Source organism: Peromyscus maniculatus, chromosome 6 (assembly GCF_049852395.1).
Source record: "Peromyscus maniculatus bairdii isolate BWxNUB_F1_BW_parent chromosome 6, HU_Pman_BW_mat_3.1, whole genome shotgun sequence".
Classification (NCBI taxonomy): domain Eukaryota; kingdom Metazoa; phylum Chordata; class Mammalia; order Rodentia; family Cricetidae; genus Peromyscus; species Peromyscus maniculatus.
In genome coordinates, this window is record NC_134857.1 from 66,631,451 (window position 1) to 66,656,991 (window position 25,541).

General features: G+C 36.7%; 1 protein-coding gene across 2 annotated transcripts in view; it reads left to right on the forward strand.

Annotated features, from left to right (window-relative positions):
- Positions 1-25,541, forward strand: part of Lrba (LPS responsive beige-like anchor protein) — a 571,922-nt gene that overhangs the window by 67,240 nt on the left and 479,141 nt on the right. For both annotated transcript variants that reach the window (XM_006976444.4, XM_042279232.2), the window contains exons 4-12: positions 3,485-3,580; positions 7,401-7,522; positions 7,610-7,736; positions 8,273-8,392; positions 9,941-10,087; positions 15,825-16,022; positions 16,202-16,335; positions 20,643-20,751; positions 21,068-21,220. In XM_006976444.4, the coding sequence (XP_006976506.1) occupies positions 3,485-3,580; positions 7,401-7,522; positions 7,610-7,736; positions 8,273-8,392; positions 9,941-10,087; positions 15,825-16,022; positions 16,202-16,335; positions 20,643-20,751; positions 21,068-21,220 (1,206 nt within the window). The remainder of the gene's footprint in view (positions 1-3,484; positions 3,581-7,400; positions 7,523-7,609; positions 7,737-8,272; positions 8,393-9,940; positions 10,088-15,824; positions 16,023-16,201; positions 16,336-20,642; positions 20,752-21,067; positions 21,221-25,541) is intronic.

Consider the following 25,541-nt stretch of genomic DNA (forward strand, 5'->3'; position numbering starts at 1 on the left):
TCTCCATGACTCCTTCATGTACTGTTTGGGTTCCTCTCTGGGTAGTGATAAGGATGTTGACTTCAGAAAGATCCTTTAGTTTGTTTTCATTTCTGATAGGGCACATTCTTAATCTGCCTCTATCTCCATGTCTGAAAATGATTTTGTTGCATACATTTGTATAGTTTTCTTCTCATTTATGGTGCTGTTTGTAAGTATAGGTCTTATTTATGTTATGCCAGGAAGAGTCAGTATACTGTTTGATTTTGTTTTGATTTATGTTTAAATAACTTATTCAGACTATGTATTTAATACTATTTATAATAAATTATTGTTATAAAAAGTAAATAGAAAATTGTAAAAGTTATGGACAGATACTTATGTATAGACATGGGATCTCTATAAACACAGAATAATTAATGGGGATATTCATGTTAAAAGAATATTGATATGTTACCTTTTATCTATAGTATCAGGAATTCAAAGTACTATGGTGATGAGCCGAGTTGGATAACTAGGGTTAATAAATGTTGTGTGTTTTTGGTTAGACCGAACATTGATGGATTCAAAGTGAAGAGAAATCTAGTGCTACTCAGTCACATAAAATATACTTGTATCTAGTGAATTAATAATTCTCTCCTAAGTGCCTAGACATAGTTCCTCAGGGAAATGTACATGAAGATGCTCACCTGAACATTGTTTTTTAAAGATATTTTAGTTCTCTGAAAATTTCATAGATGTATACAGGTACTTCGGCCTTATTTACCCCACGCCCTCCTTCTGACGCCCTCTAGAACCCTGTTTTTGATGGCAGTGAATTGTCAGCATGTGTGTTCATCATGAGGACAGTGGATAGGTCAAATACACTGAATGGGCAGAATAGATTGTTTTAAACATATTTTCTTTAACAATTCCATTCATGCATATTTTGATCATATTTATCCCCATTACCCTCTATTATCCAGAATAGAATATTGTATGGCAGTTAAAAACCACTGCATAGAACTGAAAAGGGAGGTGGATGCAAAGTCCCACCCCTACCAAGAAGATATTTGCAGTTAATATCTGTTGGTAAAGGGGAAATCGGTTTTCTCTAATGGAGTGTCACTGGGTATATCATCCACACTCCAGGGCAGGCCCCATGTCCAAGAGGAGTTGTCTAGCTCCAAAAGGAGCTCCATGTTTTTTTTTTTTTTGGGGGGGGGGGCTGGGAAGTTAATTTGTCTTTTTTTCTTGTCTTAATGTGTTTTTTTTTGTTTTTGTTTTATTTGTTTGCTTATTTGAGTTGATTTTCATTTTTTGCCATACTATTTTTTTGTTTTGTTTTGTTTTGACTTGTTTTTGAGAGGGGGGAATGAGAACACTTGAAGTTGGGTTGTTAGGGAGGCGGGAAGGACCAAGGAAAAGCTGTGGGAGGGGAAACATCAGAATACATGTTATGGCAAAAGATACTGTATGGAGAAGATAAATAAATGCCAAAACCATAGGAAGAGAGTAATCAGTCATCTGAATGATACGTAATATAAAATCATTTAAATGCTAAGAAAAACACATTATTTTTTTTCAATTGTGTGTGTGTGTGTGTGTATGTACACATGCACACTCATGTGCCAGTATGCATGATTGGTGGTTAGAGAACATCTTGCAGGAGTTGCTTCTCACCTTCTACCATGCGGGCCCTGGGGACTGAACCCAGGTTGTCAATCTTGGCAGCAGGCCTTTTAACTGCTGAGCCATTTCACAGGCCACAGAAACATTGCTGAGAGACTACACAACACAAATATTAGACATGTTCCTATAGCTGTTGGTGATAAGGAGGACAATCAGAATAGGCTTGAAAGGTAAAGGTAAAATAATAGCTACCCATCCTGCATAACACACGCCAGCTGCTTCTTCCACTTTAGACTCTGAGAGTAGGGTGAAAACCCCTCATCCAAGTCTGCACAGAGATTTATGATGTTTACCTGTGGAATGAGGGCATCAATGAATACTTATTTGTAAAGACTCTTGAAATATGACAACTCATTTCTTTTCCCTAAAGGCTTTCCAGTGTAGTGTCCTACAACAGTGTCTGTGGGAGGGATTTCCTTATTTTTTTCTTTTGTGGATTCATTTATACAAAAAGTAGTTTGGAGGAATGATTTCTCTAGATGGAAATGCTATAATATTCTGATTGTATTTGCTATTCCAATTATTTTTTGTTGCTTTGTTTTTCTTTGAAATATATTAAAAAAAATAAGTGTGATTGTAGCCACTTGTTGTTAAGCATACTTTTATAATTGAGTGATATGGATGATTAAAATTACTTTTTAGATTGAAGTATTTCACTTACTAGTATGAGAAGAGGCTGCTAAACTTTTACATAGTAATACTAAGTTAGAATAGTAAACAAAATAAGATGGGAACAAACTAATGATTTCACCCATGGTTTGACCCTGTTTTCGGCCTGTAATAAAAAGGAATGAATGTCCTTATTTTTACTATATTTCCTTATAGACTGATTAAGATGGTAATATGTATCTGATTGCAGTTGGCTTTCCTTATAAATATTAATGAGATTTTCATTTTAGTTTTTGATAGTTTCATGTACTAGATATTTTTGTGGGCCAAAGAAACATTAAAACAAATATAATGCTATACCCTTTATATATATTGTGCATTTGAGGCATATTGAAGAATGAAATATGCTAGGGAAATTTCATCATTTCTGTGAGTTCAGGGAGGACTCATTAAGATGAGCTTTGAAGGATATGAAAGATTTCCTTGGTTTGCAGGAGACTGAGGTAGGCTTAGTGAGCACATTTTAAGCAGAGGGAATAGCTTGTACTCAAGCAGTGTTGTAGAAAGAATTCTATGACAAGACATTGTAGATAGAATCCAGGAGGCAAGGATATGCAAAATGAAGTTGGAGATATAGATCAGGATCTGGTAGGCCATTTAAAAAATGGTCTTTATTAAGAGAGCGAGGGCATGATGTAGCTGGTGAAAGTATTATGGCTAAAAACATTGCCTTTGGAGTTAGACTGAGTTCTGATCCTGATGCCATCAGTTCCTTCTTTGCCTCAGAGTCCTCCTCTGTAAAATTAGGAAAATAACAGGACCACCTCATAGGTTGGTCATCAAATTAAAACATTATGACTTATTTTAAGTACCTTTGATATTGGAATCTAAATAAGCATTATTTAATACTTGTTAAATTAATATGTATAGAGGAGTGGGTGGCAGTTTGAGGTAGTTTATAATTTTTAAAGTTCAATTTTTGAAGTGTTTGAGGGTGTGAAATGATAATATTAGTTTATATTTACTGAACAAAATGTGCTCTATAGTACTGCAAAAAATCAGACTTCATTGTAATTAAGATATTTGAAAATGGCATTGTTTATTCTTGTAAATATTTTAGTTTATAGTGTAAACCAGTTATTTTTGTATATATTAAAACATGACTGTTATTAAATATGTTTTGTTTTATGGAGAATAGCATGATTAATAAACCGTTATTTTATAGCCTCCGCATGCTGGGAAGTTGTTGTCTGTGTTAAAGCATATGCCTCAGAAGTACGGTCCTGATGCCTTTTTCAACTTTCCAGGAAAGAGTGCTGCAGTAAGTAAATATGCATGAGGCAAACACCCAAACTTCTCCTTTTCCTTGTTTCTTAGAAGTGCAGCCTTGTCATCTCTCTGGCAGGTTCTATGTTAGGCAGAACCTATTCTGCGTGAACTTACTTCATTTTTAAGACAGTTTTTCCCTATCAGTATGAGAGACAGAGAAATTGATCCTTAAAGCATTTGAGAAAGCTGCCTTCTCAAAGGCAGCTTGGTTCAGTGAAGGGCTAACAGTCTTTTTTCCATATGTACTTATACTATTCTGTAAATTTACCTTTGTGACTTCAAGTAGCTGTCAGAGTACAACATTTTGACTTTCTGTCTTTCTGAACATCTTTCTTTAGCCTTACATATCCTTTCCTCTGCTTTTTTTTATACCTGGGATGTAGAAAGAGTAACTCTTTGAAACTTAGCAGGCACATCATCCTGTTTTGTAATGCTGCTGCTGCTGCTGCTGCTGCTGCTGCTGCTGCTGCTGCTGCTGCTGCTGCTGCTGCTGCTGCTGCTGCTGCTTCTTCTTCTTCTTCTTCTTCTTCTTCTTCTTCTTCTTCTTCTTCTTCTTCTTCTTCTTCTTCTTCTTCTTCTTCTTCTTCTTCTTCCTTCTCCTCTTCCTTGTTTTTATTTTTTTTTATTTTTATTTTTATTCATTTATTTATTTTTTGAGACATGGTCTTGAAATTCAGCTTCAGGCTTTTATCTCACCTTGTTGTCCAAACTAGGCTTCAACTTGGAATCCTTCTGCCTCATCTTCCTAAGTGTCTGAAGTTGTAGGCATGTTTCACATCACCCAGTTCATTTGAGAAATCTAATATTAAGTACAGAATATATGACTTCCTTTTAAAACTTTCATTGCTTTTCCTTCACTGTTTTTCAAGAAGCATTTTAGATTTGAAGCTTTCAGATACCTTTAGTCTCTTGTCATTGAGCTTATTAAGTAAAGTGTTCTTAAGAGATTAATCATTTTTTAGAGCATGATATTAAGATTTATTATTTATATTTCTCTGAGGTTGAAATCTGTTCATTCTGCTACTCGCATTTATCTTGAAAGTAGAGCAGGTTCAAAGTAAATAAGTTAAAATAACTTCAGTAACTCATTCTTTTCTTCAAAGACAGCTTTAAAAGGAAATTGTAAAGTTCACAGGCAAATTATTTTTGTGAATCTCTTGTATCTATTCTCATTTTAGGTGAAAGAGACCTTAAGCATCCATTGAAAATGTAATAGTTTTTCTTCAATGCAACCTTTATGTAAAACCAGCTGCCTCTAGTCTTGAAAATATTATTACATAAATATGTTTCTGCAATGTTTTTCATGTTTTTTGCATATCTAATACATGTGAAGGAATATATGTATATATCATGTGTATCATGCTTATATGATTGACACCTGTGACAAAAGCAGTGAAACAGAGGCTTGGAGTGTAGAGTGTGATGGTTTTTGATGAGATAGTATTCTCATATCGTACAGTGAATTCTTTTACAGGAAACAATTTGAGGCATTAAGTTGTAAACCCACCATAACCCATTTTAGGCCATTTTCATCAAACCCTTATATTTGTCACCAATCTACTTTCTGTTTCTCTGGGTTTGTCAGTTCTGGACCATGAGTTTATATGGTTTTCATACAACATGTGGTCTTTGGGGGTTGGATTTTTTCTCATCATAATATTCTCAAGACCCGCCCATCCCATAACTTATATGGATTTTTATTAGTTTATGGTATGGGCCTTTACATTTAACTGCTCTTCATTTACTGCGGTGGTTTTCAACTTGTGTGTTGGGACCTTTTGGTGGGGGATCAAAAACCCTTTCACAGGGGGCGCATGTCAGATGTCTTGCATATCAGATATTTACATTACCATTCATAACAGTAGCAAAATTACAGCTATGAAGTAGCAATGAAAATAATTCTATGTTTGGGGATCACTACACCATGAGGAACTGTATTAAAGGGTTGCAGCATTAGGAAGGTTGAGAACCAGTGACTTAATGACTATTTTAATTTTGTAACTTTTGGACTATGAAGACTATTGCTACTCAGGGCTTCTATGTACAGGTTATTATATGGATGTAAGTTTTTATTTGTACTGGGTATAAACCTAGAAATGGGATTTTTTGGTTTTAGGATCTCTGACTAACATGTTGAGGAACTCCTTGAGTGTTGCACAGTCTCATTAGCGTTGTTGGAAGGTTCAAGTTTCTTTCCTTGCTGATACTAATTAATGTTATACTAGGGGATTCTTTTTGTTTTTGAGGACTTTGTTCTAATTGAGTGCTGCTCCACTGATCTATACCTCCATTCCTGTCATTGTGATTTTGATTTATAACTTCCTGATGACTAGCAATATTGAGCATCTTTCCATGTCGTCATTGGCTATTAGTGTATCTGCTTTTTATATTTTTTTGAGACAGGGCCTCCCTATGTAGCTCCCTCTGGGTTGGAACTTGCTATGTAGAGCAGCTTAGACTCAAATTTGTAATCATCCTCTTGACTCTGCCTTTCCAGTGCTGCAGTTAAAGATGTACATCTCTGTGATCAGCCTTGCACTTGTTTTTTTATTACTGAGTAGTAAGAATTCTTCGTCTGTTTCAGATCAGACTCTTTTATCAGATACTCAGTTTGGCAAATATCCCCTCCCATTCTTACATCATGTCTTTTAAAGTTTTAAAGGTATCTTTCAAAGCTTGGTTTTACATTTTATTGAAGTTCAAGTTATGTGTGTTTTTTTTTTAAACATGTTATTTATTCCTATTTTATGTGCATTGGTGTTTTGCCTGCATGTATGTCTGTGTGAGGGTGTCAGATCCCCTGGAACTGAAGTTACAGATTGTTGTGAGCTGCCATGTGGGTACTGGGAATTGAACCCGGGTCCTCTGGAAGAGCAGCCAGTACTCTTAACCACTGAGCTGTCTCTTCAGCCCCATGTATTTTTTTTCTTTTTAAACACTTGTGTTTTGGGTGGCCTAATCATGAAGGATTGTCTAACCCCATAAAGACTTTATGCCAGTACAGAGTGTTCAGTATAGTATCTTTTCATAGGTTTTGAATCTGGTAGTGTATCCTCTAACTTTTTAAAAACTTTTTAAGTCTGTGTTGCTATTTAGAAACCCTTCATTATATAATATTATATATGCCTGTATAGATTTTTGTTTGTTTGTTTGTTTGGTTTATTTGAAATAGGGTCTCGCTCTGCAGCCCTGACTAGTCTGTCACTTGCTATGTAGACCAGTTTGGCCTTGAACTCTCAGAGATCCACCTGCCAATGCCTCCCAGGTGCTGGGATTAAAGGTGTGTGCTACCATGCCCAGCTAATATTATATTAAAAAAAGTTTAAACTAAGTATAAAGCTACTTTATAAAATGACTTATGAATACCATTTTGAAAAATGTATGAAATAATCCTGTTTAATTTTATATTTGTGGTTTATAAAAATAATATACATTAAGTTTTTAACTTCTTTAATATCCCATCTATCTCTATCTTTTCTTTTTTGTCAGATTTCAATAGTTTGATCTCAATACGTTTCTTTAAACTAGAATCTTTCTGGCTATGTCTGTAGAGAAAAATGAAGTAGTCATGAGTTTGTTCTCAGCAGTCTACAATGAATGTTTCCTTCAATTAATTAATATTTACTAATTTTTATTTGGGCAAATTCAATAGTTACTAAATGTTTTCTTCCAGATAAAGTCTGCTTTGAGATGTTTTTATAACTTAAAGTAATATGACAACAGAAACACACATAGTATTGTAAAGTCTCATTTTTGTGAGTTCAGTAATAAAGTTTTTCATGCAAGTTAGTAACTACATTTCTTTCTTTTAGGCTATTGCATTACCTCCTATAGCCAGATGGCCTTACCAGAATGGTTTTACATTTCACACCTGGCTTAGAATGGATCCTGTAAATAATATTAATGTTGACAAAGATAAACCATATTTGTATTGGTATGTATTTCTAGACTTGATTAGTGTTAATACCTTATTTTGAAAATGAGACTATTTAGAGGTAAAATGAAAATTTGTTCTTTATAGTTTCAGAACCAGCAAAGGTCTTGGCTATTCTGCTCATTTTGTTGGAGGCTGTTTGATTATAACCTCAATAAAGTCCAAAGGAAAAGGCTTTCAACATTGTGTGAAGTTTGATTTCAAGCCACAAAAGGTATGTGCTCTTCCTGAGTCGCTTCCTTTGAGAAGCTACGCAGCCTGCATAGTGTTGTGTTAACTGTGTTTTACTCAGTTGCTGTTAACTTCTATGGTTTGAGTCATAAAATGACTGAATATTTAGTTATTTGTAGGTTTTATGTGAGATGCTAGGAGAAAAGAAAAGGATACTTACTTTAGTATATCTTCTTTTATACCTTACAAGTTAGAGGTTAGTAAAGAGTCATCAATAACGTCTAGAAGGTAGGCAGCAGATGCAGATGGGAAAGTATTCAAATTTTAAAGAAGATATTTATACTAGATATTTAATTTTTGGCGAAATGTTTGAAAATTTTCATACTATCACATTGGAAAAACTATCTAGTGATGAAGACCAATGTGCTGAGATTTTCCTGGAATAAATACTGTCCTAGAAGTTGAATGTTGAACTGGTAAAAGTACTCAAATTGTTTTTAAGGTTAATTAGAATCTTCCATCTTTTAATTGTTATCAGTGAGGTTGTATTACTCAGAATTGTTATTTTTGCTTCCTCAGTGGTACATGGTAACTATCGTGCACATTTACAACCGATGGAAGAACAGTGAGCTTCGGTGTTACGTCAATGGTGAGCTTGCTTCCTATGGAGAGATAACATGGTTTGTCAACACAAGTGACGTAAGTACTTTCAGAGATGTTGCCATGTCTGAGGGTTTCTGTTCTGTGATAAAGCGTCTGACCAGCGGCAGCCTGGGGATGGAAGGCTTTATCTGGTGTTCACTTCCACATCACAGTACACCATCAAAGGAAGTCAGGAGGAACTGATGCAGAGATCATGGCGGGATGTGGCTTGCTAGCTTGATCCTCATGTCTTGCTCAGCCTGCATTCTTATACACCCAGGACCACCTGCCTAGAGATGTTACTTCCCACAGTGGGCTGGACCCTCCCCTGTCAATCATCAGTCAAGAAAATACCCCAAAGCTAGCATACAGGCCAATCTGATGGGGATAGTTTCTCATCTGAGGTTCTGTATTTGCAGATGTCTCTCTCTAGCTTGTGTTAAGTTGACAAAAACTAATCAGTACACCATGAAAAACTATTATTTTAAAGGTGAAATTTATAAACAAGAGAATATTTTAAAATCTGAGTATACATTCTGAACATCATACTTTATTTTTATAGTCATAATTTGTTTAGTATATTAATTTTTTGATAGAACTTGTTGATTTGTCAGCTAAGGTATTATTTAGGTTTTATCATAAAATTCTGGGTAGAGTGAAGATGATTATTTTATAAATAAATTAGATAATGCTTGCCCATACACTTTGCATATACTTCATAGCTGGTACTGATACTATTATTTGTTATTTTCAGAATTCAGAGGTTAGAATGAAAATAGAAATGGTCTTATTTTCCCCCTTCTAAAAAACACTAAGGAAAATGGCTTCAAACTGTACCACTCATCTACCATTCACTCCTTTCATATCATTTTTGTACACTTATTATTCATGTCGATAATGTTAGCCTTAAGAGCTCATGGTGTTGTGTCAAACACATTTAGTTTTGAATCTCAGTTCTGTCACTTGTTGACTATATAATCTTGCTCATTTTCCACATGAAAATAAGTATGAAACACTATCCCAGAAAATTATGGTGATGATAAACAGTCTGTGCTTCCTTAGTCTCTTAGCAGTCTTTTGTAAAGGAGGAACACTCGTTTTTCTACTATAAAAAAGGGTGCAGTGAGAAGGTGACTCCATAACTCCCAGACCAAACTCCGTTATTTTCCTGCTTCAGACAAAGCTTTCTCTTCAATTTAGATGTTCAACTTTTTAACTTAGTATTATATCAACTTGTCTGATTCTCTTTTTTATTGTCTCATTGTTAACAAGTTGTATTTATTATAACTTAGAAAACTTGTGTTCATCCATTTTCAAGATGCTGTTCCAAGTCTCCACTCCAGGTGTGACAGAATGAGGCACTAAGTGAATTGTAGTCTATTCATATACACTTTAGAAAGACACTCATGTAAAATGTGCATCTATTGGCCTGTGGCTTGGCTCTTTTACTTAATATTTATACTCCAGTTCTATCCACACTGTCAAAAATGACAATTTAATTCATTTTAGTGGCCAAATAGTGTTTCATCCAATATATGTACCATCTATCATTTCTAGAATTTATGATTTTTTTTTTTTAAATAAAACCTCTGTTTTCTTTTACAGACCTTTGATAAATGCTTCCTTGGCTCATCAGAAACAGCAGATGCGAATCGGGTGTTCTGTGGTCAGATGACTGCAGTTTACCTTTTCAGTGACGCTCTTAATGCAGCTCAGATTTTTGCCATTTATCAGCTGGGCCTGGGGTATAAGGTACTTAACTTACTGTCCACTGCTTAATGGTTGAGTGCTCTCTGGGCTTGATTTGAAGGTGGTTCATACACTGGGAGTTATACTTTGAGTAGTTAAAATATATGTCAGGGGCACTGGGAGCATGACAGGGAAATCTCAGGGGTTGAAGGGCATTTCACATTTTGAGAGAAATGCAGCATACTTGACCTGTGTGAAGAACTGTGAAAAATGCTAGCTTAAGTTTCAATTTTATTTCGTGCTCTAATTCTTTCCATGAAGGCAAATCTTTTTTTAAGGTGACATAAAATTGTGTATATTCATGGGGTATCACATGGTATTAAAATACATATATACATTATGGTGTGTTCACATCAGGATTGGCATATCCGTCTTCTCAAACATTTACCATTCTTCATGATAAAATGGCCTACTTTTTCCTTGCATTTTTGAAATATATATTGTTCTTATTTATAGTTACTTTACTGTACAGCCATGCATCACAACTTCTTTCTTTTGTCTAAGTGTGATTTAGTGTTCATTGACCATTCTTTCTCCACCATCACCTAAGTCTCTGGTAACTGTCATTCATCTTTTCAACTTGTTGGAGATTGTCATTCTTAGGTTTCAAGTCTGAGGGGGATCAGGGAGCATTTATCTGCATGTGTCTTGGGTTACTTAATATATGTCCTCAAGTTCTATCTGCATTGTCAAACTGACAGATTTAATTCATTTTAATGGTCAAATTTCATTGTATATAGTATTTCATTCTATATATGTACCGCCTTTTTAAAAAATCCATTTTTTTTCTCTCTCTCTTTTTGAGACAGGTTCTCTCTACATAGACCTGGCTATCCTGGAACTCTCTATGTAGACTAGGATGGCTTTGAACTCACATAAATCCACTTGCCTCTACCTCCCTAGTGCTGGGATTAAGGGCATGAGCTACCATGCCCGGCCCATTTTTATCTCTTTTAAAAAATTATTTTATTTATTCATTTTTATGTATTAGTGTTTTGCTTGTGAGGTTGTTTGATCCCCTAGAACTGGAGTTGCAGACAGTTATGAGCTGCCATATGGTTGCTGGGAATTGAACCTGGGAACTCGGGAAGAGCAGCCAGTGCTCTTACCCTCTGAGCCAGCTCTCCAGCCCCCATTTAATCTCTTAATGAGCACTTATTTGTATTTCATGGTGATTTCATAGTGTTGTTATAAACATAGAAGTGTACATGTCTCTTTGACATCATTATTTCATTTTGTTTGGATATATACTCAGGAATAGGATTGTTCCTATTGGAGGAACTTTTATATAGCCTTCCTTCTCTTCCTCCCACTCCTTTTGACAAGGTTCTAATCACAAGTATTCCAAGCTGTACAATTTGGTACAGTTGATGCTGGTCTTGAATCCTCATCTTCCTAACTCTACCTACCAAGTACAGGATTATAGATGTGTGTTATTGTGGCTGGCCTCCTTTTGGTTGTAATTGAATTCTTTCACTGGCCAGAGAGCTGAAGATCTTTCTATTGCTTATTAGCTATTTGTGTGTGTCTTCACACAAATTTTCTTTTGTGTGGTTTATTTTCTTACTGGGTTTTCCGAGTTCCATAAATATTGTGAACATAATTTTTTCTCAGATGTACTACTTACAAATTTTTCTTGTGTACCTTGGTTTTTTTTTTTTTTTTTTGGTTTTTCGAGACAGGGTTTCTCTGTGTAGCTTTGTGCCTTTCCTGGAACTCGCTTTGGAGACCAGGCTGGCCTCAAACTCACGGAGATCCGTCTGGCTCTGCCTCCCGAGTGCTGGGATTAAAGGCGTGCGCCACCACCGCCCGGCTGGTTTTTGTTTTTAATATGGGCTTCGGAGAACAGGAATTTGATTTTAATCAGGTATAATTTTTCAGTTTTTTTGTGTTCTTATAAATATTTTACACAATATTAGAATTTTTTTTCTTAGTTTTATTTTAGTATCTCTGTTTGAGGCTCATTTTGAATTAATTTATCTTTTTTTATGAAGTAAGACAAAGGTTAACTTTTCCTTCTTAAGTGTTATGGTCTGATTATATGTATCTCTCTTAAACTCATATATTGAAGCTTAACTCTCAAGGAGGTGATATTAAGAGGTGAGTCTTGGGAAGTGATTAGTCTTGAAGGCTTCTTCCTCATGAATGAGTTTAGTGCCCTCATAAAGAAGTTGAGGAGCCCTTTTGTCTTTCATTGTGATACTATGCACACATCTATGATAAGACCAACTATGATTAGCAAGCAGAACCATGAAAAGTAGATTTATGTTGCTTATAAATTACTTATAATTTTTTAAAGTAGCTGGAATGGATGTTGACAGTCAGTATTCTCTAGTGTTCCATTATTTTTTCTTTCGTTTTGTTTTCCTTCATAAACACTGTTCTTTCTCTATTGTAGTATCTGGGCATTTTTCAGGTTTTCTTTTATTCCTGACTACATAGCTTTCCTTATTGCCAATAAATGTTGTGTAATATTTGGTGTAACACCTTTCAATATGGTCTTGAAAATTCTTTTTGTCTTATTTTATTATTTTATATATACAAATATAAAAATATTTGTAGAAGTAAAATCTATACACCATTTAAGATGTGAATATAAAATAGATAGTTTTTTAGGCTCATTTTGCAATATTGCCAAGACTAGTCTGGAACTCTTTTTTAAATTATTTATTTATTTGTTTATTTTATGTGCATTGATATTTTGCCTGTATGTCTCTGTGAGGGTGTGAGATCTTGGAGTTACAGACAGTTGTGAGCTGCCATGTCGGTTCTGGGAATTGAACCCGAGTCCTTTGGAAGAGCAGTCAGTGCTCTTAACCACTGAGCCATCTCTCCAATCCCTAATCTGGAACTCTTATGCTCATATAATCATCTTATATCTGGAGTGCTGGAATACAGGCATAAACAATGCCTTGTAGCTCTACGAATATTATAAGCCCTATTATTTACTTTTCAAATTCATTTGCAATGTTTTAAGGACATTAAAAATGAGGAGGATTGTGTGTTTTCTATTTATTATGTGTTTACTATTTCTAGGACAAGTCATTTCTTTGTGTAGGTTTACATTTGCATGTTTATTAGTACTTTTTTTTTTATTACTGCAGTGAAATACCTCAGACAGTCCAATTTTATAACAAAAAGAACTTTCATTTGGCTCATATTCTAGGGGTCCGCGCCGCACACTTGTTGGCCGAATTTTAGTAAAGAATCACTTAGCAAGAACTGTGGAATATACATGTGCTTCCCTTTTGTGGTTCTCTCCCTTCATGATGCTACCAGAATTCACTAATGGGCCCTTCTCCATATTGGCTTTCTTTTTTTTTTTTTTGTTTTGTTTTTCGAGACAGGGTTTCTCTGTGTAGCTTTGCGCCTTTCCTGGAACTCACTTGGTAGACCAGGCTGGCCTCGAACTCGCAGAGATCCGCCTGCCTCTGCCTCCCGAGTGCTGGGATTAAAGGCGTGCGCCACCACCGCCTGGCCCGTATTGGCTTTCTAAAGCTGCCACTTCTAACACTATTTCTGGACTGTATAGATCTTCACAGTTGGAAAATGGGGATTAAGTTTCAACTTGTGATAGTCTGTGGGACGCACTCAAGTCAGCTAAACCATTGTGCTATCACTTCTGAGCTTTTCATTCTTTGATGTCATTTTCTTGGTTAATTCATATTTTTCTTTCTCTTTTTCTGCCCGTCCCCCATTGGGGACTGAACCCTGGGCCTCCTACATGGTATTATTCCCTCTTACATCTTCTGTGTTTTGCTTACCACTCATTAGCTCATGGACATTGGGTTGCTTTCACTTTTGGTTATCATGAATAATATTAATATGAATATACAGGTTTGTGGATGCATGTTTTTATCTTTTGTGCTCAATAACTAAGATTATTTGAGAAATTTCCATGTCATTTTCCAAAATGACTGCACCATTTTATATTAACCTAGTAGTCTATGAACATTTTTCTCCATGTCTTTTTCTATGTGTGTTATTATCATACTTTTTGGTCATGAGTATGAAGTAATATCTCGTGGTTGTATGAGTGTGTGTGTGTGTGTGTGTGTGTGTGTGTGTGTGTGTGTAATATGTACATCTGTGTAAAGACCAGAAGAGGACATCTTAAGTCCTCCCATCACCCTCTGCCTTAGTACTTTGAGACAGTGTCTTCCATCTCCCACTGAACTTGGAGCGTGGCTGGTAGCCAGCAGTCTTTTGTCTCCGCTCCCCATAGTGCTTGTGTTACAAGTGCAAGTGTGACCATGCCCACCTTGGTGCTGGAGATCCAAACTCAGGTTCTCAGGCTTTCTCAGCAAGCCTTATATTCATAGAGCCATCTCCCTAGCTATCTTAATTGTTTTGATTTGTACTGCTCTCATGTTTATAAGCTAGCTATATCTTAGTATTAGAAAAGACTACTTATTTTTAATTAATTTTTTATTGTCTTATGAGTTTTTTTTCTTTTATTTGGGTTTTTCGAGACAGGGTTTCTCTGTGTAGCTTTGACTGTCCTGGTACTTGCTCTGTAGACCAGGCTGACATTGAACTCCCAGAGATCTACCTGCTTCTGGCTCACCACTACATGACTGTTTAATGAGTTTTTTTTTTTTAATTAATTTTGTTTTGTTTTGTTTTGTTTGTTTGTTTGAGACGGTGTCTCGATTTGTTGCTCTGGCTGTCCCGGAACTCACTCTGTCTACAAGGCTGGCCTCGAACTCAGAAATCCACCTGCCTCTGCCTCCTGAGTTCTGGGATTAAAGGCATGCACCACCACCACCTGGCTAAAAATTTTATCTGTGTCGAAATACACATACTTTAGTTATGTTCACAGTGTTTGTACAACTAATTGTAGAACTCTTATTAGAGTATGCTCACATAAACTAAGACAGCTGTTATGTCACTGAGCTCTGTAACCCTATGAACTCCTGTTGTGTATTCAGTCATTTTATCTTTTTAAGAAATGATTTATTTTTATTTTATGTACATGGATTGGTGTTTTGCCTGCATGTGTGTCTGTGTGAGGGTGTTGGATCTCTTGGAACTGGAATTACGCACAGTTAATAGCTGCTGTTTAGGTGCTGGCTACTGAACCTGGGGCCTTTGGAAGAGCAGTCAGTGCTCTCCACTGCTGAGCCATCTCTCCAGCCCGGTGTATGCAATCTTTCAAAGATCAAAACAGGAACATGCAGATGGCAGTGTAGGTAGAGAAACAATCACTGAGATCAACGCGGAAACAGACGATGTGGGCCACTTCACAGACCAAGTGAACTTAACATAGGGAACACTCTGTGAGCACCAGTATAATACACAGTCTTGAGAGTGCATGGACTAGTCTTCAGATCAGACCACCTGGTGGGCTACAAAACATGTTGGTAAATGTAAGGAGATTGAAGTCGTTGAATATATTTTTATGACTTTGGTAGAGTGAGACTAGAAAATTTGAAACTCTATAAGCATGTGGAAATTAAACAACATACCCTTAAACAATCAATGAGTCAAAGCAGATGACACAAAGGTAGTCGGAAAATATCCTTAAACAAATGAAAATAAACATAAGTTAAATTTAATGTGATTCAACAAAAGTCTGATCAAGGGTAAATCATGGAGGTAATGACTCACATTATGTGGAGAGGACTGTCATTTTAGCTGGTATTATTAGATTTTATATTTGGTCATTTGTATTTAGAGTTTCTTATGTTGTGTGGATGTTACCTTAACTTTTTTGTTTGTTTGTTTTTGTAATTAACAGGGTACATTTAAATTTAAAGCAGAAAGTGACCTTTTCCTTGCTGAGCATCATAAACTTTTGTTGTATGATGGCAAACTCTCCAGTGCCATTGCCTTCACATACAATCCACGGGCCACAGATGCCCAGCTGTGCCTCGAGTCATCTCCTAAGGACAATCCTTCCATTTTTGTTCATTCACCACATGCACTCATGCTCCAGGTATTATTTCATATCTTTTAATAATATATCAAGTGGAAATATCAATGAATTACTGAGGGTTTGTTAGTTTTTATTAAACATGTACACCACATTTTTAGTGTTCCTGCATTTTCTGTTGTATTTTACTTTTAATTGCTTTAGAAAAGAAATCATTGAAACCTTTACTGTATTTTCTGTAGGATGTAAAGGCAGTTTTAACACATTCCATCCAAAGTGCCATGCATTCAATTGGAGGAGTACAAGTTTTGTTCCCGCTTTTTGCACAGCTGGATTATCGGCAGTATTTATCTGATGAGGTTGATTTGACTATCTGGTGAGTGTTTTTTATTTCATTTTTGATTGTTGTTTTTGAGAGAGGGTTTTACTATGTAGCCGCCCCCAATCCCACTGGCCTACAATTTACCATGTAGTCCACTATGATCTCAAGCTCACCATCTTTCTGCCTTAGTTTTCTGAAAGCCAGGATAATGGTGAGCATTATATGCCTGGTGGCCTTTTGTTTTAATTTTATGTGAAAGTTACTTTTCATAATTATTGAACTGAATAGTATTTTTTTGCCATTCATTTTGTTGTAGAGTAACAATATTTTAGAGAAATTTATATATAAACAATACTATGAATCTTTATTAATTGTTTTATATTAATGCAATTCTGGTTTATTAGTAGAAAAAATTAGAAACCCTAAAAGCATAGTAAATGTTATGGAATAAAGTTAACATGGTGGTAGTGGATTTATTCAAAATGTATATATCTTGACTTGGCATTGTGACAAAGTCATTAATGTCAACCTGTAGCTAGAGTTTTCCTGCCTTGCCCACAGTCAGGACAAATCTCTGTCACCCGCCAGTCCCACAGCCGCTCAGACCCAACCAAGTAGACACAGAGACTTATATTGCTTACAAACTGTATGGCTGTGGCAGGCTTCTTGCTAACTGTTCTTATAGCTTAAATTAATCCATTTCTATAAATCTATACCTTGCCACGTGGCTCGTGGCTTACCGGCATCTTCACATGCTGTTTGTCATGGCGGTGGCTGGCAGTGACTCCTTCCGCCTTCCTGTTCTTTCTTTTCTCCTCTGTTAGTCCCGCCTATACTTCCTGCCTAGCCACTGGCCAATCAGTGTTTTATTTATTGACCAATCAGAGCAATTTGACATACAAACCATCCCACAGCACCAGCCCTTGGGAGGCAGAGGCAGGCAAATCACTGTGAGTTTTAGTTTTTTTTTTTTTTTTTTCCCCAAGACAGGGTTTCTCTGTGTAACAGTCCTGACTGTACTGTAACCCAGAACTCACAGAGATTTGCCTGCCTCTGCCTCACTAATGCTGGGATTAAAAAGCGTGCACCACTGCTGGCTGGTAATTTTGTCTTTTTTTTTTTTTTTTAATTGGCTTGTACATTAGCATCTTCTATATCCTGTGCTATAGAATTGAGTCTTAAAAAAGGCAGAGGCATGTGAATTTTGTGATAAACTGTAAAACATGAGAGCTGTTTGAAATGAATGAATTTCTTGTGGCTGTATGTTCCAGTAAAAATATGTATAGTACAATGATTGTATTTCATTTATTTAGAAATGTAAATGAGCTTTCTATTCTTTTCTGAAATTCTTCTGTATGTGACTTGACATCTGTGACTCATGTATCTAACTGTTGATAAGGTAATTTTTTTCCAGATTATTTTTAGGCAATAAAAATTATTTTTAATTTTTACTAAATAGAAATCAGATCTGGCATTTCAGAACTCTATCAAGTTAAATCATTTATCTGTGTGATGGGGGCTTGCTATGTTAATCAAGCTGGCTTCAACCTTAAGAACCTCCTGCCTTCCATTGCTAAGTAGTTGGGATTACAGGTGTGCTGTATTGCACCTGGTTTGTTGACTGTACTTTGAAATATTTAATTACTCTTGGCATAGTAATAAGCATAAACCTTACTAAATTTTTGTGGCCTTCTTTGACAGGGGTCAGTTTTTCTTTCTTTCCTTACCCATCTTTTCAGTATTCTCACTGGTGTAGTAGCTCCCGCCCTGTTGTGGAGGATGAGCGTTACTGCTGGTCTGGCTGTCTTCTATGGTCTCTCTGAGGAGTCATTGAAAGGGCAGTGACAGCTAGTCCTATGTTTTTCTTTCCTTTTTGGGCTTCTCTAAACATTGTGGGTGGTAGGGAATGCTTTATCCCTTGTTCATTTCTAAAATTCAAGACTGAAGGATTATTATTTTCCTATTGGAAGGAGGAACAAACTACTTTGTTCTTTCCTTTGGTTTTGGAGATAAGGTCTCACTCTTAGACCAGGCTGGCCTTTAACTCCCAGAAATTCTCTTGTCTTTGCCTCTCAAGTGCTGGGATTACAAGTATGCACCGCCATGCCTGACTAGGAACAACTTCTTAGTCTAGAATGGAGTCCTGCTTACTTTGATAGTTTAAGTCATAGTCTGTTCGCTCTTTTTCATTCCTTCCCTTTGGTCTCTAACTCCTACAAAATGAGTATCCTTGATTGTCTTGTTACATTTATCCCTTTTTTTTAAAGTAATGCTTTTATTTATTCTTGGAATTTTCATACATGTATACAATGTATCTTTTTTGGATTTCAGAATATTGATTTTTTCTTTTTATTTAAATTTTTTTCATAGGATGTATTTTGATCACATTCTTTCCCCATCCCCAGTTCCTCCCAGATCCTCTCCACCTCCCTACCTACCCCCAACTTCATGTTCTTTCTCTCCCTCTCAAAATAAAACAAAACAAAACACAAACCAGAGACAAAAACAAAAAAGGATAATGAAAACCAACCAACCAACTAACCCCCAGTTAGATGAAAAATAGCAAACCAAACTAAAACAAAAGAAAAAGCACACACAAAAAACATGGAGTCTGTTTTGTGTTGGCCAACTACTGGGCATGAGGCCTGCTCTGGAGTGTGGTTGATATGCTCAGTGACACATCATTAGAGAAAATTATTTCCCCTTTCCCAGCAGCTACATCCATTTCTCTACACTGGGATTTTTTTTTCTTGTTTGAATTTGTGCAGGTCTTGCACATGCTGGCATAGTCTCTGTGAGTTCATAAATGTATCATTTCTGTTGTGTGTGGAAGACTGTTTCCATGGAGTCATCTACCACCTCTGACTCTTTTTTTTTCTTCCAAGACAGGGTTTCTCTGTGTAGTTTTGGTGCCTGTCCTGGAACTCACTCTGTAGACCAGGCTGGAGGTGAACTCACAGAGATCTGCCTGCCTCTGCCTCCCAAGTGCTGGGATTAAAGGTGTGAGCCACCACCACCTGGCCACCTCTGACTCTTACAGTCTTTCTACATAGGTCTCCTCTTCTACATAGGTCTCTGGGTCTTGAGGGGAGGCGTTTGATAAAGACATCCCATTTAGAGCTGAGTGCTCCAAAGTCTGTCAGTCTCTGCACATTGTCCAGTTGTGGGCATTAGAGACCTCTCTGGTGAGTGCTGAGTGATACACTGATCTCTGGGTGTAACAATGTGCTATTAGGAGTAGTTTTATTGTTATGTTCCTTTAGCAAAATACTACTATAAGGTTTCTCTCTAGGAAAGACGTAGGCCCAAGACCCATCTAGTTTCAGGTTCTTGGTCATTTTACCAATGTCAGTTATGGGTTTCTTCTCATGGAGTAAGCCTTAAGTCTAATTTAAAAAAGATTGGTTACTTTTATAACATCTGTGCCACTATTTGCCAGTATGTCTTATAGGCAGAGTGCTGTTGTAAGCTGTAGGGTTTGTAGCTGGGTGATAATGATGATGACTTTTCTTTTCTGGTAGTGTGCAAAGTGCCTGCCAGCATCATGGATGCTAGTTAGTAGTAATGAAGCTTTTATTTGGGCATCAGCTTTATTTATCCATGTTTAGTGACATAAGTAGGTGGTGTCTTAAGCAATAGGGCATTACTGTCAGGCTGTGGAAGGTAATCAGTAGCCTTGGAAGGACTTCTTTGGCCATTGAATCAATAAGATATAACCCATTCCTGGCATTGGAAGTTTTATTGGTATTATAAGATGTCTAATTTGGGCATTGTCTCCCCATTATATGGGTGACTCCATTTAAATTCCTTTTATATATGCATATATTTTAGGAAGCTTCTACATTAGTAGATTCCTATATGGCTTTTCAAATAGCCTTAAGTGTTGGTTGTCCTTCTTTTACCTTGCACCCCTGCTCCCTTCCTATTTCATCCCTCTATTCCAGTTTCCCCTTTATCTCTTTATAACACTGTATTTGTTAAGATCTTAATACTTTCATTACACATATGTCTATTACTAGTTTTCAAATGGTCATTTTTTCTAAGCAATGCATGCTTGTCATACTGTTTCTAAATTACTGTTTGTTATAAAATACATGAAATACTATGTGAATATTAATCCTACAGTAAGTATTTTGTTTTGAAATAATCTTGGAGATAGTTTTAGTAGAACTTGCCTCTATGTGTTTCTTGTGATTGAACCAAGAGCCTCACGCAAGCCAGGTAAACACTCTCCCATTGAGCTACATTCTTACCTGGAAACAGAAATTTTGATTAAGATAAATAGAAGGCTGTATGTGCTGAATCTAATATTTTCTTGTGGAATATTCTTTCTCAAACCATTGCCTTTTGTCTTGTTCTAGTACAACCTTGCTGGCTTTTATCATGGAGTTGTTGAAGAACTCAGTCGCTATGCAGGAGCAGATGCTTGCTTGTAAGGGCTTTTTGGTAATAGGTTATAGCCTTGAAAAGGTAAAGAACGAAGTCTTTTATTATTTTTACTGTTAATTTGCAAATCATGTACTTGTTTTTCTATATGGTCAAGAAATTCTTTCTGCAAGAAAATCTCCTTGCCTATAGAAAATTACTAATGTTAAGCTGTAGATTTTGTTTTACCTTGCTTCCTGTCCTCTGTTAAGGAAGTCTGGTAGCGAGCTTCATGCCATCTTTAACTTTGAACATGGATTATGGACAACTTCTTTTTGGGTGTTGACAGCTTGTAATTTACTTACCTTCCTTTGAATTAGTAATAACGTTTAAACTACTTTCCTCCTCCCACCCCCCACAGTCTTCCAAATCCCACGTCAGCAGAGCAGTACTTGAACTTTGCCTTGCATTTTCCAAGTATTTGAGCAATCTGCAGAATGGGATGCCCCTACTGAAACAATTGTGTGATCACATCCTTCTTAACCCTGCCATATGGATTCACACTCCAGCCAAGGTGATGTTTATTGATCTTGGTTTACTTTCTTTGTTAAGTCTTTTGTGTTTGAGAAAAGTGACAGTTGTGAGAATTTTCTCTTTCCTTTTACATATTCATATTGATAGTACGGTTTCGGTGGATAACCATTTTTGATCAAGCATACTTTTTTGCTTTTCAGGAAAATTTGCCAGTCAATATATATTTTTCTTTTGTAATAGAAATATGAGCCATGGCTTTATTTTTCTGTCAAGGTTTTATTTGAGAGTGCCTTTGTTTGCAGAGTATAGGTCGGGACAGTTCCAGTCGACTCTTTCCTAGAATCTATAGCTCTATAGCTCTGTTTTATTGTGGATGCACATGCATGCTCCAGTGCACACATGAACACCCCCCCCAGTATACATTCTCTGTCCTCTCCCCTGCCTCTCCTCCCTCCCCCTCCACCCATCTCATCCTCTTCCTGTTGTCTGCCTCTTCTGTGCATACTTCAGCCAGTGTGATTAACTCTTGGGTTTCATTTTACAACCACAGCTGAAATGCCACCTTTTTTTGAAGGCTAATATAATGGTCTCTTTATATGTTAATTTTAATATTAAATTACAGAAAAGTCTAATGTGTTTGTCAAATAATTTTGTAGCACTTTGACAACAAACTAGTTATTCCTATGTGAACAAATGAATTTGTTACCACAAAGTTTGTAAACAAAATCTTTAACAAACCCTGATGTGTTAGTTATCCTAAAAACGTAGTAATTCTAATATGAAGTATAACTTGAAATAAAGTTTATGAAGTTGTATAGTTATTCTCATCTTATTTACAGTTTTTGTTAGGCATGGTGTCATTTTAACCTCTCGGTCCCATCCCCTCCTCCACCGCCCGCTTGCTGTGTCTCTCATAGCACACACTGACTCCGTCAGGAAAAGTGTCTGTGGACTTGCTTTCCTAGGGTCATACTGCCTTATTTTCAGCTGGTCTTTTCAGTGGTAAAGAGAAACACAGCTGCCGACTCTGATTGCCATTTGGAAATAATCAGAGGAGGCAGCTGGAGGTTGTAGCTTTTTATCTCCAGGTTAAATTTGACCTCTTTCTCTTTCATGACCCTCAGTCTTATTTCTTTTCAAAGATTGTTTCAAGTTACTTTAAAAATCTTTTACTAGACTTTTTTTTTTTTTGGTTCTTACTAGCCAGCATATTTGTAAGGCTTTGTGTCTCTTTTGAAGTTGTCAGAAAGTGTCTTATTACTTACCTAGTTGTAGAGGACTGGCTTTTACTTTAAATTTAATCACATGGCTTCTTCATGGTCCTGATAGTAGCACACTTTCTTTCTTTCTTTATACTTTTTAATAAATTTCCTTAATTACCTTTTAGAATTTACAATTGACTTGATATCAAATTAACCTTCTCTGTTGCCTGTCTGCTTGGTATATTCATAAGGAATTTAATTGCTCTTAGTTTATCATAAACACAATTATAGCAAAGGACAGATCCAGATTGTTTAACTGACAGGTCATGAAGTTTGCAGGGTAGAGAGAAAGCATTTTTGCAGAGCACAAAGTAGTGCATGCAAAACGAGGCTTACAGGGAGCATGTGAGCTTCATTAGAGTCATAGCAAATCCTCCTTTAGTTCCTGAAGCCAGAGTTGTAGATGTATGGATTAACCTTTGCTTTTGGAAAGGGAATGGGGAGCTCCTTATAGTTTCATTTACCTTGGATCTTCTCCAAGGTGATCTTATGATGACCTCGAAGGAACTACCAATTTTCTTGTCTGAAGTGGTCTTTTGTTTACTCAAAAGTATTTGTGGAATGATGACTTCATTCTGGGCAGTATGGGTAGAGTGGTGAGCAAGACAGGCCTGATTTTTGTACTCATAGATTTTAGACAGAGTAAGAAAGATGGTTGCTGCATAGGTGTTATTAGATTGTATGATGAGTGAATGAAAATATATATATGTTTTTTTGTGGTGGGTAGGGGGCATTTTGAGAAAGAGTTTTTCTGTGTAGTCCCAGCTGTCCTGGAATTTGCTTTGTAGACCAGGCTGGCTTAAGACACACAGAGATCTGCCTGCTTCTGCCTCCCAAGTGCTGGGATTAAAGGTGTGCACCACCATGCCCAGCTGATATCATTCTTAATATTACTAAATTTTATCCACTTTTTTGTTTATCTAATTTATTATTTTATTTAAGAAATTGTGTGTTTTGTTGTTATTTTTTAGACAGGGTCTAGCTCTGTATGTCCTGGCTGGCCTGGGTCTCACTTTGTAGCCTGCTGGTTCTAGCTCATAATCCTCTTGCCCTTGTTTCCCAGATGCTACAGGTGTGCATCACCACAGGCTTCCTGTATGTTCCTAACATGCCGTTCTCATCAGATCCTTTCTTTGTCTCTCAGACTTTAGTTTTCCATTATTTTCAGAGTGAGGTAATCTCATAGCTTGCTTTAAGCCTTCCTGCTAACTATAGGTTTTGTAATTTAGAAATTCAGATATCCTCAGTAGATTGGCAGGTACCATAAGGATCCACTAGAGCAGTGGTTCCTAGTCATGACTGCTGGAAGAATCAGTTGAGGAAATATTTAAAAACAAAAATGTAAAGCAGAGTTCTACTCCATCCACTGCAGATTTTGATTTCATTACTATGGGGTATGACTAGGCTTCATAATTTAAAAAAAAAAAATGTTTTCCAGGTCTTTTAATGTACAGGTAGGTTTGGAAAATGATTGCTCTGGATCTGTGATACCATTTTTTCAGCTACCATTCTTCTTGTTTGAAATTTGTTGTCTTTCTGTCTGCCTGCACTACTACTTGTCTTCAAAGCCTTCCTTCACACCCCTTGATTAATGAGACTTCCTTACAGATTCACTTGGTCTCACCACAGCTTCTCTGGCTCTGAAGTCACCATGGTTAACAGCCACAGCCTGTGCCACTTTGTTATGTGTTGCTTCATGACCTTTTGTTGTTGCTATGTCCTTAAGGTGCTGGTGATTGGACTCGGTGCTTTTGCGCCTGCTGTGCGAGTGCTCTGCTGCCGAGCTGTCCCCTGTCCTGCCACGGCCTTCTGTGTCCCAGTGTCTGCTTTTATGGCTTCAATTTCTGTGTAATTTTCGTCTCCTTGACATATGTGCCATTGTAATCCGTAATAACAGTGCCATGTGTATAGGTTCATGTAAATAGTTCTGATCTGAAATCAAGTGCGTGAGAATTTGAAGTATGCTTTAGTGACAGATAGGTTGGGGCTACTCACTTTAACAGCAGTAAATACATAAAAAATATCATCATGCAGCATTAGCTGCAATCAGCATGTCTTTGATTTTCTAAGTTGCAATTGTCTTCTAAACCCCAGTTTTAGCTAGTTCAGCATCACTGTTGCTTTTAACACATACTGCTGCTAACCAGATTACTAATTAAATCTTAAGGTTGGTCATTTATTGGGCCTCTAACAGATAGGTACCTAATACTTGATTGTTTAGAGAAATTCCCAAGTAACGGTGAGTCTCAGCACGGGGTTGAAAATGAAAATTCCTAGTGTTCAGGAGGGTAATGTAAATGTTCAGTTGCAAATGCATGGAAGTAATTTAGTCTAAGGGGAGATTGTATATGCTGGACTTTCAGTTGTTCACTTTATAAAATGTATCCACTAGCAGAAATGCAAAGGTCGTGATTGCAGCATGGGAGTAGAGCAAGAGTAGTCTTGATTTTATGTCGCTATAGCTGCTTGAGTGTAGCTGTTGCTGAAGCTTAGAATCATTTCATTGAAATGTTGTGTGAAGATGAAAGGTGCTGTGGTCGGGTAGCACTTATATATTCTTGTTTTCTCTAATATAACAAGAGCTTATATTTGAAGTAAATATAGACAAATGTATATTTTTATATGTTCAACCTTTTGGGTCATACCAGACCTTTTTTTTTTTTCTAATCTCTGTGTGTGTACATTCATATTTGAATGGGGTATTCTTGACCCATGGGACATGTGTGGCAGTTAGTGGACATTATCCAATGTAAGTTTTTACCTTTCACCTTGTTTGAGACAGGGTCTCTTGTTGTTTACTATTACCCATTGCTGCTGGCTTTTAGGTGTCTGTGGATCCTCTTCTCTATTCCTCCCATCTCTGGGTAGCAGTGCTGAGATTACAGCCACATCCTACTGTGTGTGTGCCTTTACATTGGTTCTGGGGCCCAAGTGCAGTTCCGCACACTTTACCCATCAAGTCACCTCCCCGTTCTAGCTTATCCTTTTCTGTGAAACACAGAAAGCATCTGTAAATACAAAACAAGTATATAAGGCCAGACATGTGATTTATACCATTAATTCTTAAATTCCAGAACCCAGGAGGCAGAGGCAGGTGAA